The sequence below is a fragment of the Bombina bombina genome, chromosome 10 (assembly GCF_027579735.1).
Source record: "Bombina bombina isolate aBomBom1 chromosome 10, aBomBom1.pri, whole genome shotgun sequence".
Classification (NCBI taxonomy): domain Eukaryota; kingdom Metazoa; phylum Chordata; class Amphibia; order Anura; family Bombinatoridae; genus Bombina; species Bombina bombina.
The window spans coordinates 99,755,843-99,782,070 of NC_069508.1; the positions used below are offsets into that span (position 1 = coordinate 99,755,843).

General features: G+C 42.0%; 1 protein-coding gene across 1 annotated transcript in view; it reads right to left on the reverse strand.

Annotated features, from left to right (window-relative positions):
- Nucleotides 1–26,228, reverse strand: part of RABGAP1L (RAB GTPase activating protein 1 like) — a 1,244,335-nt gene that overhangs the window by 1,184,145 nt on the left and 33,962 nt on the right. Inside the window, exon 2 of the mRNA XM_053693261.1 lies at nucleotides 4,740–4,902. Within this exon, the coding sequence (XP_053549236.1) occupies nucleotides 4,740–4,862 (123 nt within the window). The 5' untranslated portion in view covers nucleotides 4,863–4,902. The remainder of the gene's footprint in view (nucleotides 1–4,739; nucleotides 4,903–26,228) is intronic.

Consider the following 26,228-nt stretch of genomic DNA (forward strand, 5'->3'; position numbering starts at 1 on the left):
GGGAACTCTTGTGAGTGGAACGAGTGAACTTTTCTTTTCGTTCACCTTCCATCCATGTGACCTTAGAAATGCCAGCACTAACTCTGTATGAGACTTGGCAGTTTGAAAGCTTGAAGCTTGTATCAGAATGTCGTCTAGGTATGGAGCTACCGAGATTCCCCGCGGTCTTAGTACCGCCAGAAGAGCACCCAGAACCTTTGTGAAGATTCTTGGAGCTGTAGCCAATCCGAATGGAAGAGCCACAAACTGGTAATGCCTGTCTAGGAAGGCAAACCTTAGGTACCGATAATGATCTTTGTGAATCGGTATGTGAAGGTAAGCATCTTTTAAATCTACAGTGGTCATGTATTGACCCTCTTGGATCATAGGTAAAATTGTCCGAATAGTCTCCATCTTGAACGATGGAACTCTTAGGAATTTGTTTAGGATCTTTAAGTCCAGGATTGGTCTGAAAGTTCCCTCTTTTTTGGGAACCACAAACAGATTTGAGTAAAACCCCTGTCCCTGTTCCGATCGTGGAACTGGATGGATTACTCCCATTAACAAGAGCTCTTGTACGCAGCGTAGAAACGCCCTTTCTTTGTCTGGATTGTTGACAATCTTGACAGATGAAATCTCTCTCTTGGAGGAGAGTATTTGAAGTCCAGAAGGTATCCCTGAGATATTATCTCTAGCGCCCAGGGATCCTGAACATCTCTTGCCCAAGCCTGGGCGAAGAGAGAAAGTCTGCCCCCCACTAGATCCGATCCCGGATCGGGGGCCCTCAATTCATGCTGTTTTAGGGGCAGCAGCAGGTTTCCTAGTCTGCTTGCCCTTGTTCCAGGACTGGTTAGGTTTCCAGCCTTGTCTGTAGCGAGCAACAGCTCCTTCCTGTTTTGGTGCAGAGGAAGTTGATGCTGCTCCTGCTTTGAAATTACGAAAGGAACGAAAATTAGACTGTCTAGTCTTGGCTTTGGCTTTGTCCTGAGGCAGGGCATGGCCTTTACCTCCTGTAATGTCAGCGATAATCTCTTTCAACCTGGGCCCGAATAAGGTCTGCCCTTTGAAAGGTATATTAAGCAATTTTAGACTTAGAAGTAACATCAGCTGACCAGGATTTTAGCCACAGCGCCCTGCGTGCCTGAATGGCGAATCCTGAATTCTTCGCCGTAAGTTTAGTAAGATGTACTACGGCCTCCGAAATGAATGAATTAGCTAGTTTAAGGACTCTAAGCCTGTCCGTAATGTCGTCCAGAGTAGCTGAACCAATGTTCTCTTCCAGAGACTCAATCCAGAATGCCGCTGCAGCCGTGATCGGCGCAATGCATGCAAGGGGTTGCAATATAAAACCTTGTTGAACAAACATTTTCTTAAGGTAACCCTCTAACTTTTTATCCATTGGATCTGAAAAAGCACAGCTATCCTCCACCGGGATAGTGGTACGCTTAGCTAAGGTAGAAACTGCTCCCTCCACCTTAGGGACCGTTTGCCATAAGTCCCTTGTGGTGGCGTCTATTGGAAACATTTTTCTAAATATCGGAGGGGGTGAGAACGGCACACCGGGTCTATCCCACTCCTTAGTAACAATTTCAGTAAGTCTCTTAGGTATAGGAAAAACCTCAGTACTCGTCGGTACCGCAAAATATTTATCCAACCTACACATTTTCTCTGGTATTGCAACTGTGTTACAATCATTCAGAGCCGCTAACACCTCCCCTAGTAATACACGGAGGTTTTCCAGTTTAAATTTAAAATTTGAAATATCTGAATCCAGTCTGTTTAGATCAGAACCGTCACCCACAGAATGAAGTTCTCCGTCCTCATGTTCTGCCACCTGTGACGCAGTGTCTGACATGGCCCTAATATTATCAGCGCACTCTGTTCTCACCCCAGAGTGATCACGCTTACCTCTTAGTTCTGGTAATTTAGCCAAAACCTCAGTCATAACAGTAGCCATATCCTGTAATGTGATTTGTAATGGCCGCCCAGATGTACTCGGCGCTACAATATCACGCACCTCCCTCTGAGCGGGAGATGTAGGTACTGACACGTGAGGCGAGTTAGTCGGCATAACTCTCCCCTCGTTGTTTGGTGAAATTTGTTCAATTTGTACAGATTGACTTTTATTTAAAGTAGCATCAATACAGTTAGTACATAAATTTCTATTGGGCTCCACTTTGGCATTGCAACAAATGACACAGGTATCATCCTCTGAATCAGACATGTTTAACACACTAGCAAATAAACGTTTTTTATCTCAGTCAAACTATAATTCTCACAGCTCTGCTGAGAGAAATTACCTCCCTCAAAATAAGTTTTGAAGACCCCTGAGCTCTGTAGAGATGAACCGGATCATGCAGGGAATACAATGAGTTGCTGACTGAAATATTTGATGCATAGAAAAAGCGCCAAAAAACGGCCCCTCCCCCTCACACACAGCAGTGAGGGAGAACAGAAACTGTCAGAAAAACAGATTAAGCAACTGCCAAGTGGAAAAATAGTGCCCAAACATTTATTCACACAGTACCTCAGCAAATGAAAACGATTTTACATTCCAGCAAAAACGTTAAACATAATCTCTAGTTATTAAACAGCTTTATGTATTTCTTACAGTGTAATTCTAGTGAAGTACCATTCCCCAGAATACTGAAGTGTAAAGTATACATACATGACATTATATCGGTATGGCAGGATTTTCTCATCAATTCCATTGTCAGAAAATAAAAACTGCTACATACCTCTATGCAGATTCATCTGCCCGCTGTCCCCTGATCTGAAGTTTACCTCACTCCTCAGATGGCCGAGAACAGCAATATGATCTTAACTACTCCGGCTAAAATCATAGCAAAACTCTGGTAGATTCTTCTTCAAACTCTGCCAGAGAGGTAATAACACACTCCGGTGCTATTTTAAAATAACAAACTTTTGATTGAAGATATAAAACTAAGTATAATCACCATAGTCCTCTCACACATCCTATCTAGTCGTTGGGTGCAAGAGAATGACTGGGAGTGACGTAGAGGGGAGGAGCTATATGCAGCTCTGCTGGGTGAATCCTCTTGCACTTCCTGTTGGGGAGGAGTAATATCCCAGAAGTAATGATGACCCGTGGACTGATCACACTTAACAGAAGAAATAGTACTCACTGGCACCATTTTAAAATAAAAATACTTCTGGATTGAAGAATCTAAACTAACACCTCACTTTACCTCTTCCTATCACTAACACAGGCAAAGAGAATGACTGGGGGGGAGGGAAGGGAGGAGCTATATATACAGCTCTGCTGTGGTGCTCTTTGCCACTTCCTGCTAGCAGGAGATTAAATCCCACAAGTAAGGATGAAATCTGTGGACTCGTCATATCTTGTAAAAGAAATAAACCTTACAATTATTACCTAAATAATTCCTATTTAAAACTAAATACATACTTACCTGTAAAATAAAACCTAAGCTAGCTACAATATAACTAATAGTTATATTGTAGCTAGCTTAGGTTTTATTTTTATTTCACAGGTAAGTTTGTATTTATTTTAGACTAGTTAGTAAATAGTTATTAACTATTTACTAACTACCTAGTTAAAATAAATATAAAACTTACCTGTGAAATAAAACCTAACCTGCCTTACACTAAAAACTAACATTACAATAAAATAAAATAAATTAAATTATTAACCTCTTAAGGACATATGACGGAATTTTTCGGTCATAAAACAATTGAGCAAACTGAAAGCTGTGTCCTTAAAGGGACACAGCTTTAGCTATATAAAAAAAAAAGGTATAGCTGCATAGATACAATCTTAATTTAAGATTTTACAGATGGGTTTTAAAGTCCACTTTTGATAAAAACATTATAATGAAATATCTATATATTGCCGTCCTGCCAAAAACTGCCTTCTCTCTTACAATAGATTAATGATTTACCTTTACTTGTTGGTACCTTAGCATTAAAGGGACATTAAACCCAAAAACATTCTTTCATGATTCAGACAGAGAATACAATTTTAAACAACATTCCAATTTATTTCTATTATCTAATTTGCTTCATTTTTTTAGATATTCTTAGTTGAAGAAATAGCAATGCACATGGGTCAGCCAATCACATGAGGCATCTATGTGCAGCCTCCAATCAGCAGCTACTGAGCCTATCTAGATATGCTTCTCAGGAAAGAATATCAAGAAAATTAAGCAAATTAGATAATAGAAGTAAATTAGAAAGATGTTTAAAATGGTATTCTCTATCGGAATCATGAAAGAAAAATGTTGGGTTTAATGTCACTTTAATTCAAGCATCTATGCTTTTTGCTTTAATTAAGAATCTCTATATTTAGGATCTTTACCGAAAACTAAATGTAAAATAAATCATTACCTAAGAAAACTGTACAGAATATGGTGACCATCATAATTCATAAACATGTTTATTTTAGGGGGGAGAAAAAACATTTTGATTGGCACACAGCTTTTAAAAAAGCATGACATTTTACAGAATGCAACATTAAGTGTATTTTATTTCTATTAATACCCAGATGACAGTTTGCATACATTCATTACTGTTCTCTCTATATGGTCACTGACTTGTCCTTTAAAATCTATCATTCCCCTGCAAGACACAAACTAATAGTCTATTTAAAAAAGTGTGAAAAAAGATCAAAGAAAATATCATACAGTAAATATAAAATAGTGTCAAATATCCAAACTGTGGAGAAACACCACATTCATTTTATAGGTAAAGCGGAATCCACTATAGGAGCAGCAGTAAAATACCTTAAGTTGCGGTTTGTCCTCTGGATTAGAAGAAATGTCGCCTTGCAACGGAACCAAGACAAAGTCTTCACTGTTTATTATGGATGCAGATTCTGGCAGTTCACTGAACCTCTTGTCATCCATTGTTGCTGTGCTGGTTGTGATAGATAATCCACCTCCTCAGCTGTTAGGGAAACAATACTTTGTAAGAAAATGGATATAAAAATGCAATACTTTAAAAGAATATTGGAAAAGATAAGTGAGAAAACACTGTTTTAAACAATCATTCATTATCAATGCTCCAATGTCACTCTACATTCTTAACTGGAGTGATATGGGGTTGCACAGAGTTACTATATATAGCCTTGGCGGGGGTTTAACCCAGAATTTTGATAACAAATGCCCTCTTCCTAATAAAATCTCTCTCGTGGGAGTAGGGTTACCATGCAAATGCCCTGGTTTGGTGGGAAACAGCCATGGCCAAAAAGGTGACATTGTAGGTATGGGCAGTATGTTGCAAATGCACAGTTATTTATTTAGAGTGTATGTGAATGAGCATGCAAGTGGCTGTGTGAGAGTTTGTGTTTGTCAGTGTCTGAGAGAATGTGTGTGTGCGCAAGTGTATATGCGCGGGCGAGTGTGTGTGTTAGTATGTGAGAGAGACTGTGTGTGTGTTAGTGTGTGAGTGTGTGTGTGTTAGTGTTTGAGAGGGTGTATGTGTGTTAGTGTTTGAGAGGGTGTGTGTGAGATAGTGTTTGAGAGGGTGTGTGTGAGTTAGTGTTAGTGAGAGAGTGTGTGTGAGTTAGTGGTTAGTGAGAGAGTGTGTGTGAGTTAGTGTGTGTGAGTTAGTGTGTGTGAGAGAGTGTGTGTGAGAGAGTGTGTGTGAGAGAGTGTGTGTGTGAGTGTGTGTGAGTTAGTGTGTGTGTGTGAGAGAGTGTGTGTGTGTGTGTTAGTGTTTGAGAGGGTGTGTGTGTTAGTGTTTGAGAGGGTGTGTATGAGTTAGTGTGTGAGAGAGTGTGTGTGAGAGTGTGTGTGTGTGTGCGTGGCCGGACTTTTAGCAGACGGACATTTGGCCGACGGACATTTGGCCGAAACACAAGTGGCTGTCAGATAACAGTCCGGCACGAGATAGATAGATTTGATAGATAGATTGATACATAGATTAGATAGATCTATAGATGCAATAGAAACATTTGATAGATACGATAGATAGATAGATTTGATAGATAAATAGATAGATTTGATAGATAGATAATTTCCCAGACAAAGAATTACAAAACGTGCGGCCTGGGACCCATGGTAAGGTTCCCAGAGGCAGTTGCGGCGCCCGAGGCTCTGATTAGAACAGAGCACTCTGGAACATATCTGCCCTCGGCCGAAATCGGAACATTCTTTAGCTTTCTGTCTGTCAGCCAAATGTCCATCTGCCAAATGTCCTTCTGCATTTTGTCAGAGCACCGTGTGTGTGTGCTAGTGTGTGTATGCTAGTGTGTGAGAGTGTGTGTTAGTTTTTATGTGCTATTCACATAGTGTGCATGCTGAAAGTGTTTGGGTTTCGCCTAAATTAAAGGTGGCAACCGTAAGAGGGAGGCAGGGAAAAACCTCAATTTTGATGCTTATAAAATGTATTTACTTAAGCCTAGATTTAGAGTTGGGCGGTAGCCGTCAAAACCAGCGTTAGAGGCTCCTAACGCTGGTTTTTACCGCCCACTGGTATTTGGAGCCAGTCATTAAAGGGTCTAACGCTCACTTTCCAGCCGCGACTTTTCCATACCGCAGATCCCCTTACGTCAATTGCGTATCCTATCTTTTCAATGGGATCTTTCTAACGCCGGTATTTAGAGTCGTGGCTGAAGTGAGCGTTAGAAATCTAACGACAAAACTCCAGCCGCAGAAAAAAACCAGTAGTTAAGAGCTTTCTGGGCTAACGCCGGTTTATAAAGCTCTTAACTACTGTGCTCTAAAGTACACTAACACCCATAAACTACCTATGTACCCCTAAACCGAGGTCCCCCCACATCGCCGCCACTCTATTAAAAAATTTTAACCCCTAATCTGCCGTCCGCACGCCGCCGCAAGGTACGTTATACTTATGTACCCCTAATCTGCTGCCCCTAACACCGCCGACCCCTATATTATATTTATTAACCCCTAATCTGCCCCCCTCAACGTCGCCTCCACCTGCCTACACTTATTAACCCCTAATCTGCCGACTGGACCGCGCCGCTATTATAATAAAGTTATTAACTCCTAATCCACCTCACTCCCGCCTCACTAACCCTATAATAAATAGTATTAACCCATAATCTGCCCTCCCTAACATCGCCGACACCTAACTTCAAACATTAACCCCTAATCTGCCGACCGGAGCTCACCGCTATTCTAATACATTTTTTAACCCCTAAAGCTAACCCTAACACCCCCCTAAATTAAATATAATTTAAATCTAACGAAATAAATTAACTATTATTAAATAAATTATTCCTATTTAAAGCTAAATACTTACCTGTAAAATAAACCCTAATATAGCTACAATATAAATTATAATTATATTGTAGCTATTTTAGGATTTATATTTAATTTTACAGGTAACTTTGTAATTATTTTAACCAGGTACAATAGCTATTAAATAGTTAATAACTATTTAATAGTTACCTAGTTAAAATAATTACAAAATTACCTGTAAAATAAATCCTAACCTAAGTTACAATTAAACCTAACACTACACTATCAATAAATTAATTAAATAAAATACCTCCAATTACCTACAATTAAACCTAACACTACACTATCAATAAATTAATTAAATACAATTCCTACAAATAAATACATTTAAATAAACTAACTAAAGTACAAAAAATAAAAAAATATTTACAAACATTAGAAAAATATTACAATTTTAAACTAATTACACCTACTCTAAGCCCCCTAATAAAATAACAAAAAACCCCAAAATAAAAAAATGCCCTACCCTATTCTAAATTACAAAAGTTCAAAGCTCTTTTACCTTACCAGCCCTTAAAAGGGCCCTTTGCGGGGCATGCCCCCAAAAATTCAGCTCTTTTGCCTGTAAAACAAAACATACAATACCCCCCCCCAACATTACAACCCACCATCCACATACCCCTAATCTAACCCAAACCCCCCTTAAATAAACCTAACACTAAGCCCCTGAAGATCTTCCTACCTTGTCTTCACCATGCCAGGTATCACCGATTATTCCAGGCTCCGAAAATCTTCATCCAAGCAAAAAAGGGGGGCTGGCGATCCATAATCCGGCGGCTGAAGAGGTCCAGAAGAGACTCCAAAGTCTTCATCCTATCCGGGAAGAAGAGGCGATCCGGACCGGCAACCATCTTGATCCAAGAGGCATCTTCTATCTTCATCCGATGACGACCGGCTCCATCTTGAAGACCTCCACCGCGGACCCATCTTCTTCTTCCGACGACTTCCCGACGAATGACGGCTGAAGAAGTCAAGAAGAGGGTCCAAAGTCTTCATCCTATCCGGGAAGAAGAGTAGATCCGGACCGGCAACCATCTTCTTCTAAGCGGCATCTTCTATCTTCCTCCGATGAGGACCGCTCCATCGTGAAGACCTCTAGCACGGACCCATCTTCTTCCGACAACGTCCAACTGAAGAATGACGGTTCCTTTAAGGGACGTCATCCAAGATGGCGTCCCTCGAATTCCGATTGGCTGATAGGATTCTATCAGCCAATCGGAATTAAGGTAGGAAAATTCTGATTGGCTGATGGAATCAGCCAATCAGAATCAAGTTCAATCCGATTGGCTGATCCGATCAGCCAATCAGATTGAGCTCGCATTCTATTGGCTGATCGGAACAGCCAATAGAATGCCATCTCAATCTGATTGGCTGATTGAATCAGCCAATCGGATTGAACTTGATTCTGATTGGCTGATTCCATCACCTGGCAAATGAAATGTTTTTCTGACAAATTTCATTTATGTCTCCTGTATCATGTGACAGTTATCAGCCAATCACAAAATGCATATACATATATTCTGTGAATTCTTACACATGCTCAGTAGAAGCTGGTAAAAAAGTGAAAATATAAAAAAAAAAGACTGTGCACATATTGTTAATGGAAGTAAAATGGAAAGTTGTTTAAAAATTGCCTGCTCTATCTGAATCATGAAAGTTTAATTTTTACTATAGTGTCCCTTTAAATAAACCCCAGTCTCCCAGCAAGTTATCTAGTCTGTTGGCATGGTCAGGCAGACAATTAATTGCTTCTGGTAGAACTACTGTAATCTGAAAACTAGTTTCTAATCACTGCAGAAACTGGCTTCTTTCATCTACAAAATATTTTGAGTACCTTCCCAAAATGTAATGATAAACACTGCTGAATTATTGCGAGAGATGGTCTTTTACTGCTGTATTGTGCAACTTTGAAAATATAAAAAGCCAGAAAGACTGCCCACAGTCTTGAAAAAAAGCTTATTCCGTTGCATTAGCTGAACGATGCAGATTTTCTCCCCTTGCCCCAAGAAACTTAGTGGGTTTGGAATTCTGCTGGCAAAAAGGCAAACATTTAGCTAGGAAAAGGACTGACTATGAAACTTTGCTTGGCTAGCCAATAATTTTTTTTTAAAAAAAAATGTATGTAAGAACTTACCTGATAAATTATTTTCTTTGATGGTGGCGAAAGTCCACAAGCTAGTTACTGATGGGATATACATTCCTACCAGGAGGGGGCAAAGTTTCCCAAACCTCAAATGCCTATAAATACACCTCCCACCTCACTGATACCTCAGTTTAACGTATAGCCAAGTAAGTGAGGTGTAGAAGGATTAAAAGCATAAAAAAGAGGAAAAGGATAAATAACGTGCGTTATACAAAAAAATCATAACCCCCAAAAATGGGTAGGTCTCGTGGACTCTCGCCACCATGAAAGAAATTAATTTATTTAGTTCTTACATAAATTATGTTCTCTTTCATATAGGTGGCGAAAATCCATGAGCTAGTTATTGATGGGATATAATACCCACATAAGATGTGTAAGTCCACGAGTAACTATAGAGGGAGGGATAAAATAAAAACAGATATTTCTGCTGAGAAAATAAATCCAAAAAAATGATTCAGTTTCCTTAAAAATTCAAAAAACTTAAATCATAGGCTTTAGAATCAAACTGAGACAGCTGCCTGAAGAACCTTTCTACCAAAAGCTGCTTCCGAAGAAGCAAAAACATAAAAATGGTAAAATTTAGTAAATGTATGCAAAGACCAAGTGGTAGCTTTGCAGATTTGATCAACTGAAGCTTCATTTTTTGAAAGCCCAAGATGTGGCAACTGATCTTGTAGAATGAGCTGTAATTCTCTTAGGTGGAGACTGCCCCGCCTCCAAATAAGCTTTGTGAATCAGAAGTTTCAACTAAGATGCTAAAATGGCAGAGGCTTTCTTACCTTTTCTGGAAACAGAAAAAAAATAACAAATAGACTAGAAGTCTTTCTGAAATCTTTAGTAGCTTCAACATAATATTTCAAAGCTCTTACCACATCCAAAGACCTTTCAAGAGTATTTTTTAGGATTAGGACACAAGGAACAATAATTTCACTATTGATGTTGTTAGAATTCACATCTTTAGGCAAAAATGTAAACGAAGTCCGCAAAACAGCTTTATCTTGATGGAAAATCAGATAAGGAGACTCGCAAAAGACAGCAGCCAATTCAGAAACTCTTCTAGCAGAAGAGATAGCAAAGAGAAATAACACTTTTCAAGAAAGTAGTTTAATGTCCAAAGAATGCATAGGCACAAAAGGAGGAGCCTGCCAAGTATTTAATACCAAATTTAGATTACAAGGAGGAGAGTGTCAGGGTGCCAGGAATCAGACTGAGACAAGAAGTGCAAAAATAATCACACCTTTATTAATAGGAAAAAATAATAAAAAGTCCACAAGTAAAATAACAAGCCAGGAATCAAAACCAGAGCTGGTAGTCAGACGAGCTGAGTCAGAAGCCAAAGTGAATAGTCAGATGAGCCGGAATCAGGAACAAGGAGAACAGCAGAGTCAGGAACAAGCCAGGTATCAGGAACCAGTAGGGACGTCAGACAGCCAGGTAATACACAGGAGCTCTCACAAACAGGTCTGAGACAACGCAAAGCATACTGAACAGAGGCCCTTTAAATAATAAGTGATGACATCACAATTCTGAGACTGCATCCTGTCTCTCACGGATGATGTATAACAGTCTGGCCACTAAAGGAAGTGGAGGAAATGAGCAGCATCACACAGTATGCACCAGAGTAGCAAGAGAGGTGAGTAAAATGGCTGCCAGCAGCACATGGCAAACAGATCAGGGAAAAAATCCTGACAGTACCCTCCCCTCAATGATCCCTACCCCGCGGGAGGACAAAAGGCTTATTGGGGAAACGGGTATGGAAGGCACGGAGGAGGACGGGAGCATGAACGTCAGAGGAGGGAACCCATGAACGCTCCTCCAGACCGTAGCCCCTCCAGTGAACCAAATACTGTACGCGGCCCCTGGACATACGAGAGTCAATAATACTGCTGACCTCATACTCCTCATAGTTGTCAACAAAGATAGGGCGGGGACGAGGCAACACAATGATAAACCGATTACAAACCAATGGTTTCAAGAGGGAGACATGAAAAACATTGGAGATGCGCATTGCAGGAGGAAGGTCAAGAGCGTAGGCCAAAGGATTGACCCGTCGGAGTATTCGAAAAGGACCAACATAACGGGGAGCCAGTTTATCGGAAGGCACACGAAGGTTCAAGTTGCGGGAGGACAGCCAAACTCTTTCACCAACCTGGTAGGAAGGTGCCGGCAGATGCCTACGATCAGCCTGGAACTTTTGGCACTGCATAGAACGATGAAGGCAATCCTGAATCTGCACCCACGTGGAACGGAGTTGCCGGAGAAGCTCCTCCAAAGCCGGAAAACCCTGAGACATGAATGAATCGGGCAACAAGGATGGTTGAAACCCATAATTCGCCATGAACGGGGATAACTTGGAGGAAGCATTAATAGCACTATTACGAGCAAACTCTGCCCAAGGTAACAGTTCAGACCAATTATTGTGGTGATCTGAGACATAGCAATGGAGGAACTTGATTAGACTGTTCCGCAGCCCCATTGGATTGAGGGTAATATGCCGAGGAGAAGGAAAGCTGGATCCCCATTTGAGCACAAAAGGAACGCCAAAATCTGGAGACAAACTGGCTACCCCGGTCCGACACTATCGCCTTTGGTAACCCATGTAAACGGAAGACCTCCCGGGTAAAAATTGAAGCAAGCTCCTGAGCGGTAGGCAGCTTCATCAAGGGAATGCAATGTGACATTTTAGAAAAACGGTCAACCACCATAAGGATAACAGGATTGCCATCGGAAACAGGGAGATCGACAATGAAGTCCATGGAAAGATGTGTCCAAGGACGCTCACCATTAGCAATAGGTTGAAGAAGACCCACAGGAAGACGTTGATGAGTCTTATTCTGTGCACAAACTGAGCAGGAGGCAACATACGCAGCCAGAACGAAGAACTGGCCACCAGAATTGTCAAGTGACAGACCAAATCATTTGGTTCTTGCCTGGGTGATCTGCGGCTTTAGGATAGTGGTAAGTGTGCAAAAGTTTAGTTTGAAGATTCTCAGGAACAAAACACTTACCACTAGGTTTCTCAGGAGGTGCATTGGTTTGTGCAGCCAGGATCTCCTCCCCCAAGGGAGAAGTCAAATTAGTATGTATAGTAGCCAAAATATGGTCAGGCGGTATAACTGGAGTAGGTACAGACTCCTCCTTGGACAGAGGTGAAAATTGTCGAGAGAGGGCATCAGCCCTAACATTCTTACTACCAGGCAGGTAGGAGACCACATAATTAAACTGAGACAAAAATAGCGCCCATCTGGCCTATCGGGGCGACAAACGTTTTGCTTCAGATAGATAAGTTAAATTCTTGTGGTCAGTAAGAATGAGCACTGGAACGCTAGTACCCTTGAGAAGATGCCTCCATTCCTTGAGTGTCAAAATTATGTTGCCAATTTCATAATTGCACTCCGCTAGAGACAATTTCTTAGAGAAGAAACCACACGGATGCAAGGAACCGTCAGGCGTAGGACGTTGAGACAAGAGGGCACCTACTTTAGTCTCAGACGCATCGACCTCAAGAACGAAAAGCAGGACAGGGTTAGGATGAGCCAGAACTGGAGTGGCAGCAAAGGCAGTCTTAAGACAATCAAAGGCCTTAATGGCAGTAGGTGACCAATGGAGTAGATCATTCTCTTTACGGGTCATGTCTGCGATAGGTTTGACCAAGGAAGAAAAGTTTTTAATAAACTTTCTATAGTAATTGGCGAACCCCAAAAAACGTTGAATAGACCGAAGACCAACTGGGCGAGGCCACTGCAGATAACTTGTCAGGATCCATGGAGAACCCTGCAACAGAGTCTGATGGAACTCACATTTCTCGAGTTTACAAAACAGGCCGTCCTCACGTAGTCTCTGAAGAACCCGTGTCATCAGAACGATGAGCTTCAAGTGTGGGTGAGTGTATGAGGATGTCTTCTAAGTACACCACAACACACTGTTGTAAAATATCTCGTAGGACATCATTAATAAATTCCTGGAAAACAGAAGGAGTATTACATAGGCCAAAGGGCATTACAAAATACTCATAATGCCCACTCCTGGTGTTAAATGCTGTTTTCCATTCGTGGCCCTCCTTGATCCTAACGAGATTGTACGCTCCTCTCAAATCAAAGTTTAGTAAAGACCGTAGCTCCCTTGAGGCAGTCAGACAGTTCCGTAATGAGCGGAATAGGGTAAGCATTCTTAATAGTAAGACGATTAAGACCCCTATAATCAATGCATGGTCTTAACTCGCCACCTTTTTTCTTCACAAAGAAGAAGCCAGCCCATGCAGGAGAGCAGGATTTGCGGATTATCCCACGCGACAGAGCATCGCAAACATACTCCTCCATAGCACAATTCTCCGCAACAGACAGAGGGTACACCCGGCCCCAAGGAGGAATGGCTCCGGGTTGCAGGGCTATGGCACAATCGTAAGACCGGTGAGGAGGCAACGTACCGGCACGTCTATAAACTCTCGGTACTCCTCTGGCACAATACTTTAACTGGTTTCCGAAGACAAGTGGAAATACATTGCGGAGACCACAACAAAATTTCGACCTGCGCCAGTCAAGAATGGGATTGTGCATTTGGAGCCAGGGATAACCCAGAACGGAGAGCCCCAACAGCCATGGATATCAGAGCAGTTTCGTGAGTAACAAGTGCGGGCTGAAGGGGCCTGCCATCAATAGCCTCAATAGCAAGCGGAACAGACCGGGGCAAAACAGGAAAGGAGTGTTTTGATACAAAAGCACTGTCAACGAAATAGCCCGCAGCACCGGAGTCAACAAGAGCCTAGGTGACTATGGGAGGAGTCCACCCAAGAAAGGACAACCGTGACCTAAGGTTTCTCCTTTAGCGGTTCTGGGGACGAGGATAAACCACCCAAGGTCTGCCCCCAACAAGACCTTAGGCGTGAGTGTTTCCTGGCCGTGTAGGACAAGACTTCAAAAGGTGGTCCTGTAACCCACAATAGAGGCAAAGACCCTCCCTCCCCCTAAAGGCCCTCTCCGCTGCAGAGAGATGCATGAATCCCAAATGCATCGGCTCAGCAGTACCTGGTGACTCGGGACCAGGAGGCATGGGAGCTGAGGGAGGCATGGGTGGGAACAAACACGTAGTAGACAATGGAACAGGAGGCTTCCGCAAGCGCTCCTTGAAAGAGGGCGTCTCACTTAGTCTGATGTCAATTAGGATCAAAAAAGACACCAATGCCTCGAGATCCTCTGGTAAATCTCTGAAAGAGAGCCAATGAAAGAAGGCGGCAACAAGGGCTTCATTGTTCCAACCTACCTCTGCAGCAAGCGTACGGAACTCAATGGCATACTGAGCAACAGATCTTGTACCTTTCTAAATGGACATGAGTCGTTTAGCAGCAGAGGAGGAGTGAGCCAGAACATCAAATACCCTTCGAAAGGAGGCCACAAATTCAGGGTAATTTGAAATCACAGGTTTATTAGTCTCCCACAAGGGATTAGCCCAGGCAAGAGCTGTGTCAGAGGGTGACGAGATGAGAAATCCCACCTTAGCTCTGTCAGAGGGAAACGCCTGAGGTAACATCTCAAAGTAAATGCCCACCTTGTTCAAAAACCCTCTGCACTGATTAGGATCGCCTCCATATCGTTGAGGTAGAGGTGCAGAACCGGACATGCTCCTGGTAGGACTAGGTGCAGCAGCAGAAACAGGAGCAGCCATAACTTGCGGGACACTTTGGTCCAAATGTACAGTGCGAGTTAGCAGGGTTTGCAGGGCTAGTGCAAATTGATCCAAGCAGTGATCCTGTTCATCCATCCTGGAAATTATGGCAGGTAAAGGTGGATAATTAGCACCATCAGGATTCATGGCCCTTGCGTAATGTCAGGGTGCCAGGAATCAGACTGAGACGAGAAGTGCAAAAATAATCACACCTTTATTAATAGGAAAAAATAATGAAAAGTCCACAAAACAAATAACAAGCAAGGAATCAAAACCAGAGCTGGTAGTCAGACGAGCCGAGTCAAGAGCCAAAGCGAATAGTCAGACGAGCCGGAATCAGGAACAAGGAGAACAGCAGAGTAAGGAACAAGCCAGGGATCAGGAACCAGGAGGGACGTCAGACAGCCAGGTAATACACAGGAGCTCTCACAAACAGGTCTGAGACAACGCAAGGGCAAAGCATACTGAACAGAGGCCCTTTAAATAATAAGTGATGACATCACAATTCTGAGACTGCATCCTGTCTCACACTGATGATGAACACCAGTCTGGCCATAAAAGGAAATGAGCAGCATCATACAGTATGCACCAGAGTCAGCAAGAGAGGTGAGTAAAATGGCTGCCAGCAGCACATGGCAAACAAAGGAGGGAAAAAACCCTGACATAGTCAAACCCGTACTGAAACAAATCAGCAGAGGTAATGGAATACGTTGATCTGTAAAGGGAGGCAGAAGAAGAGTCCCTGCGACCGAATTTACAGAGAGCCTATGAAGGATTTCCCATGAGGTAAAAACATATTATCATGAGGCAGTACTCCCTTTACATCCTCTGACAAGCACTGTACTGTCAGATCATGTTACACTGTCCCTTTCATTCTTAATTGCTCCATCATGTTTGCTATATTAGCCACCTCCTACTTGCACACTTTGCTGGTTTAATTTTTTCCTATCAAGTATACTCTCAGCAGTTTCTAGTTACTGAAATTCCTAGCCAACCTAGTCTTACCTGGTTTCAGATCAGAGTACTCGATCACCGTTTCGTGATCACAACTACTGGCCGCCTCCTGCACCATCCTACTTCCTAGGTGACGGTCGCTGCAAGACATATGTCATCAGCTACAGCCATTGCCGACTCCGTACACAGGCCTTCACAGTGTGAGCTGCCGCTCGTCCTGCTAATCTCACAACAAACTTAGTAACAAGAGGATTCTGCCTCCAACTCCTTTTGGCAGACACTTTGGGAACTCAGGTCTGCACAGGGTGAGCTCCCGCTCATCCCCTTGTTCTCACACCGTTCCACCGCATCATTGAGGATTCAGGCTTCTAAAGCCTCAGGGCACGCACACTGAGAATACAGGTTGTATGTTTTACTTGCTCCTATGATATTTTGGAACTGTTAAACGAATAGTGTGCAAGTTAGTTGTGAAGCTTGACTGATGGTTCAATTCTCATACGCTGAACTCTAAGTGTTTCCTATCTTATGTTTGATAGCTAAGCTTTGCCAGATATTCATACTTAGTCATATTTTATGCATTAGACTAATACAATTGTCTGGCTATATCAAGGCAGAAGGATAACATTTTTGCTATAGACTATAGCTGTTATCTTTACTGCCACAAATACCAACTTACTGTCTTGTGTATAAGGTTCTATCTGGTAGTTATATCGCAAGCAGGATCAATCTGATAATTACAGGACACAATAATATCCAGCCTTGACATGTACTCTCAGGGGAACTGGGCTTCAATATGCTCTGAAGCTACTTTCACTAAATAAATCAAGCACATCACCATGCTTCAACCACCTCCAACGGAGGAAAAATAAAAACTAAAAAAAGGTATGAGTGAGGTGGGAGGGGTTTTATAGGAAACTTTGCCTTCTCCTGGTAGGAATGCATATCCCATATGTAACAGCTTGTGGACTCTCGCCACCTATATGAAAGAAAAAGAAAATGTAAAAATATCCAAACATTTTCTGTATTGAGCAAAATAAGCATTAAAACCCCATAAAAAAACACATTACCTACATACTAGAGAGAGTGCACAACCAAATTGCTGATTGCACAAAAACGCCAGCAGATATCTTAAAGGACCAAACACCTATTACACAAAGGTGCTAAAAAAAAAAAAAGAAGTAGGAGCAACCGCAGCATCCAGGATCCCTAAATAAGCAATGAAGATCCCCCTTAGCTCAAAAGTATATGTGCTGATGAAGCAAGCACTAATAAGCTGGCCAAGGGCATTCCTGATGGATAAAACAAAACGTTAACCTAGTACTGAGAATGTTATCAGTAGAAAGTCCTGGAGTAAGAATAAACAACAAATAAGTGCAAAGGAAGTTTCCTGCACTAAATGTCAGAAAGGAATATGATTATCCGTTTAAATAAGGATAAAAATAAATCTAATACTCCAAATATGTCCCCTATGACTAAGTCAGTACTGAAGAGGGGAACTTCAGGGTCCTAACCAGGAAACCCTAAAATTAAAAAAAAAAAAAAACAATATTGCACATCTTCATTCTTCACCAACCTCCAGCAGAGGCAAAGACAATTCGGATTACTATAAAGGTGGGAGAGGGTTTATATAGAGCTCTCAGGTTTGGGAATCCTTGCCTCCTCTTAGTGACAGGGAAGAGTAATTCTTGGAGTAATGGATTGTGGACTCTCACCAAATGCATGAAATAATTGTTCTTTTGTGATTCAGATAGAGTATGCGATTGTAAGCAACTTTCTAATTTACTTCTATTATCAAATTGTCTTTGTTCTCTTGTTATCTTTAGTTGAAAAGTAAGTGCGTAAATTCTTGCAAAGTTGCTGCCATAGTGTTCCTGAGCTATTTCCTGCAATGTAGTGCTTCAGGTGCCTGCCTACCTAGGTATCTCTACAACAAAGAATACAATAGGAACAAAGCTAATTTGATAAGCAAATTGTTAACTTAAAATAGTACGCTGTCTGAATCACAAAATACATTTTTAAGGTTTCATATCCCTTTAACATACAGCTTGGTACATGGAATATACAAGTCATAAATTCTCTAAAGTTAACACTTTAGGAGTAATGCAAGCCTACTTATGGGTCAAAAATGACCCAAAGTAAATTTGTTGTATTCAAATTGGTCTTGCTTTTAAAAGTTTTAATTTCTAAATCAAAACAAGCCTACAAAAGCGAAGGGAACTTCCATTCTTTTTTAATTTTTTTAATTAGAAAGGAAGTTTGACACAATAAGCTAATTTATTAACAAAGAGGTTTCAGAATGACAAATCTTTGACACTAAAAGGGAAGTAAGACCATATTAAAAGGACCACTTGCATAAAATATAGAAACAGAAGGGAACTTTCTCTGAGAATCTGCATGATGCCACAACTAGCAATACATATTACTAAGTATTTCCAAGTGAAGATTATGGTGAGAAATCGTGCACATTTTCCATGCTCAGAGAGAACTGTTATGTCACAGGTATTTCCTATGAGCAAAACCACTTAATCACGGTCTCAAAGTTAGAAATGAAAAATTATGTTCTGTATGCAAGATCCTTAGGGTTCGATTTATCAAAGCTGAGGCGTACAGGGGCTCATATACGCGCCCCTGTCCGCCTCAGCTCGCCTCTTGCGGGGAGAATTTCCCCGGAGGAATTAACCATTACACAATAGCGCTATTTTGCGCTCGCGTGCAATCCCGCCCACAGCCAATTATGCGTGGCCAGGAGCCGTCAATCTCCTCGGTCGGACTAGAACGCAGAGATTGAATTTCGTCACTGTTGAGTTGGCAAAAGGCTTTAACAAGCATCGGTCTGATGACCGCTGCATGTTAAATACGGCGTGCAGGTTCTGCTGTGAGAACCTGCAGCCGTAGTGGTTTAAAGGCTGGCGAAAGCCTTTGATAAATCGACCCCTTAGTATGGCCTTGTTATGTGAACAAATGTTTATCCTGGTATTAAACTTTACTATAGGTCAGGTAAACAGCAGCACACATTCCATGTCACTGATTTCAAAAGGCACACGGGGAAGAGGACAACAGTAAAAGCTAGATCCAGCATGGCTGTCCTTGCCTTCACACTTGCAGGGGCCAAACGTGTGGTGCTCCAAATACAGAACAATGTGTTCAGGTGAAACAGAATAGAGCAGCACAGGCCCCAGCCATAAAATCTCCATAGAGAGGTTATACAATGGGTCGTAATAAAGAGCTCAATAACTTTAAACATGGCACTGCCATAGGATGCCACAAGTTAGTGTGGGAAATTTCTACCCTACTAGATCTGCCCTGGTCAACTGCAAGTGTTAGTTATCGTCTAGGAGCAACAACAGCCAACCATGAAGTGATAGACCATGTAAACTCAGAACAGGGATGCCAAGTGCTGAAATGCGTACAAACTCGCCTGTTGGCTGGAGTAGTGTAAAACTGCTGTTTAAAAAAAAAAAAACAGTAGCTAGGAGAGACCTCTAGGACACAGAGGATAAGAGAGTACCTGTGCATAATAGAGAAAGGAAGAAAACATAATTTATGCTTACCTGATAAATTCCTTTCTCCTGTAGTGTAGTCAGTCCATGGGTCATCCATTACTTATGGGATTATATCTCCTCCCTAACAGGAAGTGCAAGAGGATCACCCAAGCAGAGCTGCTATATAGCTCCTCCCCTCTACGTCATACCCAGTCATTCGACCGAAACCAAACGAGAAAGGAGAAACTATAGGGTGCAGTGGTGACTGGAGTTTAATTTAAAATTTAGACCTGCCGTAAAAACAGGGCGGGCCGTGGACTGACTACACTACAGGAGAAAGGAATTTATCAGGTAAGCATAAATTATGTTTTCTCCTGTTAAGTGTAGTCAGTCCACGGGTCATCCATTACTTATGGGATACCAAAAACAAAGCTAAAAGTACACGGATGACGGGAGGGACAGGCAGGACCTTAACACGGAAGGAACCACTGCCTGAAGAACCTTTCTCCCAAAAATAGCCTCCGAAGAAGCAAAAGTGTCAAATTTGTAAAATTTTGAAAAGGTGTGAAGTGAAGACCAAGTTGCAGCCTTGCAAATCTGTTCAACAGAGGCCTCATTTTTAAAGGCCCAAGTGGAAGCCACAGCTCTGGTAGAATGAGCTGTAATTCTTTCAGGAGGCTGCTGTCCAGCAGTCTCATAGGCTAAACGTATTATGCTACGAAGCCAGAAGGAGAGAGAGGTAGCCGAAGCCTTTTGACCTCTCCTTTGTCCAGAATAAACGACAAACAGGGAAGAAGTTTGTCGAAAATCTTCAGTTGCCTGCAAATAAAATTTCAGGGCACGGACGACGTCCAGATTGTGCAAAAGTCGTTCCTTCTTTGAGGAAGGGTTAGGGCACAATGAAGGAACAACAATCTCTTGATTGATATTCCTGTTAGTGACTACCTTAGGTAAGAACCCAGGTTTAGTACGCAAAACTACCTTGTCTGAATGAAAAATCAGATAAGGAGAATCACAATGTAAAGCCGATAACGCAGATACTCTTCGAGCCGAGGAAATAGCCATTAAGAACAGAACTTTCCAAGATAACAGCTTGATATCAATGGAATGAAGGGGTTCAAACGGAACACCCTGTAAAACGTTAAGAACTAAGTTTAAGCTCCATGGTGGAGCAACAGTTTTAAACACAGGCTTAATCCTGGCCAAAGCCTGACAAAAAGCCTGAACGTCTGGAACTTCTGACAGACGCTTGTGTAAAAGGATGGACAGAGCTGAGATCTGTCCCTTTAACGAACTAGCAGATAAACCCTTTTCTACACCTTCTTGTAGAAAAGACAATATCCTAGGAATCCTAACCTTACTCCATGAGTAACTCTTGGATTCGCACCAATGCAAGTATTTACGCCATATTTTATGGTAAATTTTCCTGGTAACAGGTTTCCTAGCCTGTATTAAGGTATCAATCACTGACTCCGAGAATCCACGCTTTGATAGAATCAAGCGTTCAATCTCCATGCAGTCAGCTTCAGAGAAATTAGATTTGGATGTTTGAAAGGACCCTGAACCAGAAGGTCCTGTCTCAGAGGCAGAGACCATGGTGGACAGGACGACATGTCCACTAGATCTGCATACCAGGTCCTGCGTGGCCACGCAGGCGCTATTAGAATCACCGATGCTCTCTCCTGTTTGATCCTGGCAATCAGTCGAGGAAGCATCGGGAATGGTGGAAACACATAAGCCATGTTGAAGACCCAAGGTGCTGTCAGAGCATCTATCAGAACCGCTCCCGGGTCCCTGGACCTGGATCCGTAACAAGGAAGCTTGGCGTTCTTGCGAGACGCCATGAGATCCAGATCTGGTTTGCCCCAACGCTGAAACAGTTGGGCAAATACCTCCGGGTGAAGTTCCCACTCCCCCGGATGAAAAGTCTGGCGACTTAGGAAATCCGCCTCCCAGTTCTCCACGCCTGGGATGTGGATCGCTGACAGGTGGCAAGAGTGAGACTCTGCCCAGCGAATTATCTTTGAGACTTCCATCATCGCTAGGGAACTCCTTGTCCCTCCCTGATGGTTGATGTAAGCCACAGTCGTGATGTTGTCCGACTGAAACCTGATGAACCTCAGAGTTGCTAACTGAGGCCAAGCCAGAAGAGCATTGAGAACTGCTCTTAATTCCAGAATGTTTATTGGAAGGAGACTCTCCTCCTGAGTCCATGATCCCTGAGCCTTCAGGGAATTCCAGACAGCGCCCCAACCTAGGAGGCTGGCGTCTGTTGTTACAATCGTCCAATCTGGCCTGCTGAAGGGCATCCCCCTGGACAGATGTGGCCGAGAAAGCCACCATAGAAGAGAATCTCTGGTCTCTTGATCTAGATTCAGCATAGGGGACAAATCTGAGTAATCCCCATTCCACTGACTTAGCATGCACAATTGTAGTGGTCTGAGATGCAGGCGAGCAAAAGGAACTATGTCCATTGCCGCTACCATTAAGCCGATTACCTCCATGCATTGAGCCACTGACAGGTGTTGAATGGAATGAAGGACACGGCAGGCATTTAGAAGTTTTGTTAACCTGTCTTCTGTCAGGTAAATTTTCATTTCTACAGAATCTATAAGAGTCCCCAAGAAGGGAACTCTTGTGAGTGGCAAAAGAGAACTCTTTTCTACGTTCACCTTCCACCCATGCGACCTTAGAAATGCCAGAACCAACTCTGTATGAGACTTGGCAGTCTGGAAACTTGACGCTTGTATCAGAATGTCGTCTAGGTATGGAGCTACCGAAATTCCTCGCGGTCTTAGTACCGCCAGAAGAGAGCCCAGAACCTTTGTAAAGATTCTTGGAGCCGTGGCTAACCCGAAGGGAAGAGCTACAAACTGGTAATGCCTGTTTAGGAAGGCAAACCTTAGGTACCGATAATGATCCTTGTGAATCGGTATGTGAAGGTAGGCATCCTTTAAATCCACTGTGGTCATGTACTGACCCTTTTGGATCATAGGTAAGATTGTCCGAATATTTTCCATTTTGAACGATGGAACTCTTAGGAATTTGTTTAGGATTTTTAAGTCCAAAATTGGTCTGAAGGTTCCCTCTTTTTTGGGAACCACAAACAGATTTGAGTAAAACCCTTGTCCGTGTTCCGACCGCGGAACTGGGTGGATCACTCCCATTAGTAAAAGGTCTTGTACACAGCGTAGAAACGCCTCTTTCTTTATCTGGTTTGCTGACAACCTTGAAAGATGAAATCTCCCTTTTGGGGGAGAAGCTTTGAAGTCCAGAAGATATCCCTGAGATATGATCTCTAACGCCCAGGGATCCTGGACATCTCTTGCCCAAGCCTGGGCGAAGAGAGAAAGTCTGCCCCCACTAGATCCGTTTCCGGATCGGGGGCCCTCACTTCATGCTGTCTTAGGGGCAGCAGCAGGCTTTCTGGCCTGCTTGCCCTTGTTCCAGGACTGGTTAGGTTTCCAGCCCTGTCTGTAGCGAGCAACAGTTCCTTCCTGTTTTGGAGCGGAGGAAGTTGATGCTGCTCCTGCCTTGAAGTTACAAAAGGCACGGAAATTAGACTGTCTAGCCCTTGGTTTGGCTCTGTCTTGAGGCAGGGCATGGCCCTTACCTCCAGTAATGTCAGCGATAATTTCCTTCAAACCGGGCCCGAATAATGTCTGCCCTTTGAAAGGTATGTTAAGCAATTTAGATTTAGAAGTCACATCAGCTTACCAGGATTTAAGCCACAGCGCTCTGCGCGCTTGAATGGCGAATCCGGAATTCTTAGCCATAAGTTTAGTTAAGTGTACTACGGCATCGGAAATAAATGAATTAGCTAGCTTAAGGACTCTAAGCTTGTCTGTAATCTCATCCAATGTAGCTGAGCTAATGGTCTCTTCCAGAGACTCAAACCAGAATGCCGCCGCAGCCGTGACAGGCGCAATGCATGCAAGGGGTTGTAATATAAAACCTTGTTGAACAAACATTTTCTTAAGGCAACCCTCTAACTTTTTATCCATTGGATCTGAAAAAGCACAGCTATCCTCCACCGGGATAGTGGTGCGCTTAGCCAGAGTAGAAACTGCTCCCTCCACCTTAGGGACCGTCTGCCATAAGTCCCGTGTGGTGGCGTCTATTGGAAACATTTTTCTAAATATAGGAGGGGGAGAAAAAGGCACACCGGGTCTATCCCACTCCTTGTTAACGATTTCTGTAAGCCTTTTAGGTATAGGAAAAACGTCAGTACACGTCGGTACCGCAAAATATTTATCCAGCCTACATATTTTCTCTGGAATTGCAACCGTGTTACAATCATTCAGAGCCGCTAATACCTCCCCTAGCAATACACGGAGGTTCTCAAGCTTAAATTTAACATTTTAAATGTCTGAGTCCAGTTTACTTGGATCAGATCCGTCACCCACAGAATGAAGCTCTCCGTCCTCATGTTCTGCAAATTGTGACGCAGTATCAGACATGGCTCTATTATTATCAGCGCACTCTGTTCTCACCCCAGATTGGTCGCGTTTACCCCTAAATTCTGGCAATTTAGATAATACTTCAGTCATAACATTAGCCATGTCTTGCAAAGTGATTTGTATGGGCCGCCCTGATGTACTTGGCGCCACAATATCACGCGTGAGGAGAGTTAGTCGGCATAACTTCCCCCTCGTTGTCTGGTGAAATTTTCTTTACATGTACAGATTGGCTTTTATTTAAAGTAGCATCAATGCAATTAGTACACAAATTTCTATTGGGCTCCACATTGGCCTTTAAACATATTGCACAAAGAGATTCATCTGTGTCAGACATGTTTAAACAAACTAGCAATGAAACTAGCAAGCTTGGAAAATACTTTTCAAATAAATTTACAAGCAATATAAAAAACGTTACTGTGCCTTTAAGAAGCACAAAGAAACTGTCACAGTTGAAATAACAATGAACCAAATTAGTTATAGCAACCAAATTTTCACAGTAAATGCATTAAGTTAGCAAAGGATTGCACCCACCAGCAAATGGATGATTAACCCCTTAGTACCCAAAAAACGGATAACAGATTAATATAAACGTTTTATCACAGTCAAAAGCACAGTCTCACAGGTCTGCTGTGAGTGATTACCTCCCTCAAAACTAGTTTTGGAGACCCCTGGGCTCTGTAGAGACGTCCTGGATCATGGAGGAAGAAATAGGAAGACTGTGACAGAATTTTTACTGCGCAATAAAGCGCCAAAATAGGCCCCTCCCACTCATATTACAACAGTGGGGAAGCTCAGTAAACTGAATTTATTCATAAATAAACGACAGCCATGTGGAAAAATAATGCCCAAAAAAGTTTTATCACCAAGTACCTCAGAGAAAAACTATTAACATGCCAGTAAACGTTTTAAAAATAAAATTATGAAATGATATTAATAAGCCTGCTGCTAGTCGCTTTCACTGCAGTGGGGGCTCAATACAAATTAAATGTATACAGTATTTTCTTAGTGAAATTCCATTCCCCAGAAATACCTCAGTTTAAACATACATACATATCAGCCTGATACCAGTCGCTACTACTGCATTTAAGGCTGCACTTACATTATATCGGTATTAGCAGTATTTTCTCAGTCAATTCCATTCCTTAGAAAATAATATACTGCAACATACCTCCTTGCAGGTGAACCCTGCCCGCTGTCCCCTGTTCTGAAGTTACCTCACTCCTCAGAATGGCCGAGAACAGCAAATGGATCTTAGTTACGACCGCTAAGATCATACACAAACTCAGGTAGATTCTTCTTCTAATGCTGCCTGAGAAAAAACAACACACTCCGGTGTTGTTTAAAATAACAAACTTTTGATTGAAGAAATAAATACTAATTTTAATAACCACAGTCCTCTCACACGTCCTATCTATTAGTTAGGTGCAAGAGAATGACTGGGTATGACGTAGAGGGGAGGAGCTATATAGCAGCTCTGCTTGGGTGATCCTCTTGCACTTCCTGTTAGGGAGGAGATATAATCCCATAAGTAATGGATGACCCGTGGACTGACTACACTTAACAGGAGAAAACAAATATACCCATTTATATAAACATTTTAGTTAAGTACAGAACAGACTCAAAGATTTTGCATTTTGGGGGATTGCCAAAGTGAAACAAGAATTTTGAAAACAAACTATTGAAAAAAGAAGCAAAACTTATTTATAAACACTCTATCCATATGGCCTGAACTCTGAACTGGATACTAATCCCATTCATGCATGATTACATTTGTTAAATTTGTTTGTATATACCAATATATGATTTTCTAAGATTTCTATGCAGGGAATATCTTATATACCTAACGGTGTCTAATTCTGTATTCATTTAGAATTCTAAAGATATATAGGTTTTTCAGGTCAGTATGTTACATTGACTAATGGGTTATCTGATTCTTTAATATCAACCCACAAAAGATTGGATGAATTGTGTATAAGAAAGGTATCATTTACATAATATCTTAAAAATATGGGATGTTAGAAACCAACCGGGACCTTTATACATATACTTGTGAACTACCAGCGGTACGGAATTTGGCGGCGCTATACAAATAAATGATAATAATAATAACAATTTTATTTTTAGTATGAAATTATCCAGCATATATAGACATATTTGTGAAAAGATGTGTAAACAGCGCTGTATACATCAAGTACTAATCTCAAATACACAGTGTATTAAAATTCCAAATCACTTTATTGTCAAATCACATAAAGTAAAAAAACTTTTTAAAACATTAAAAATTTGTCTTGCATACAATATCAAC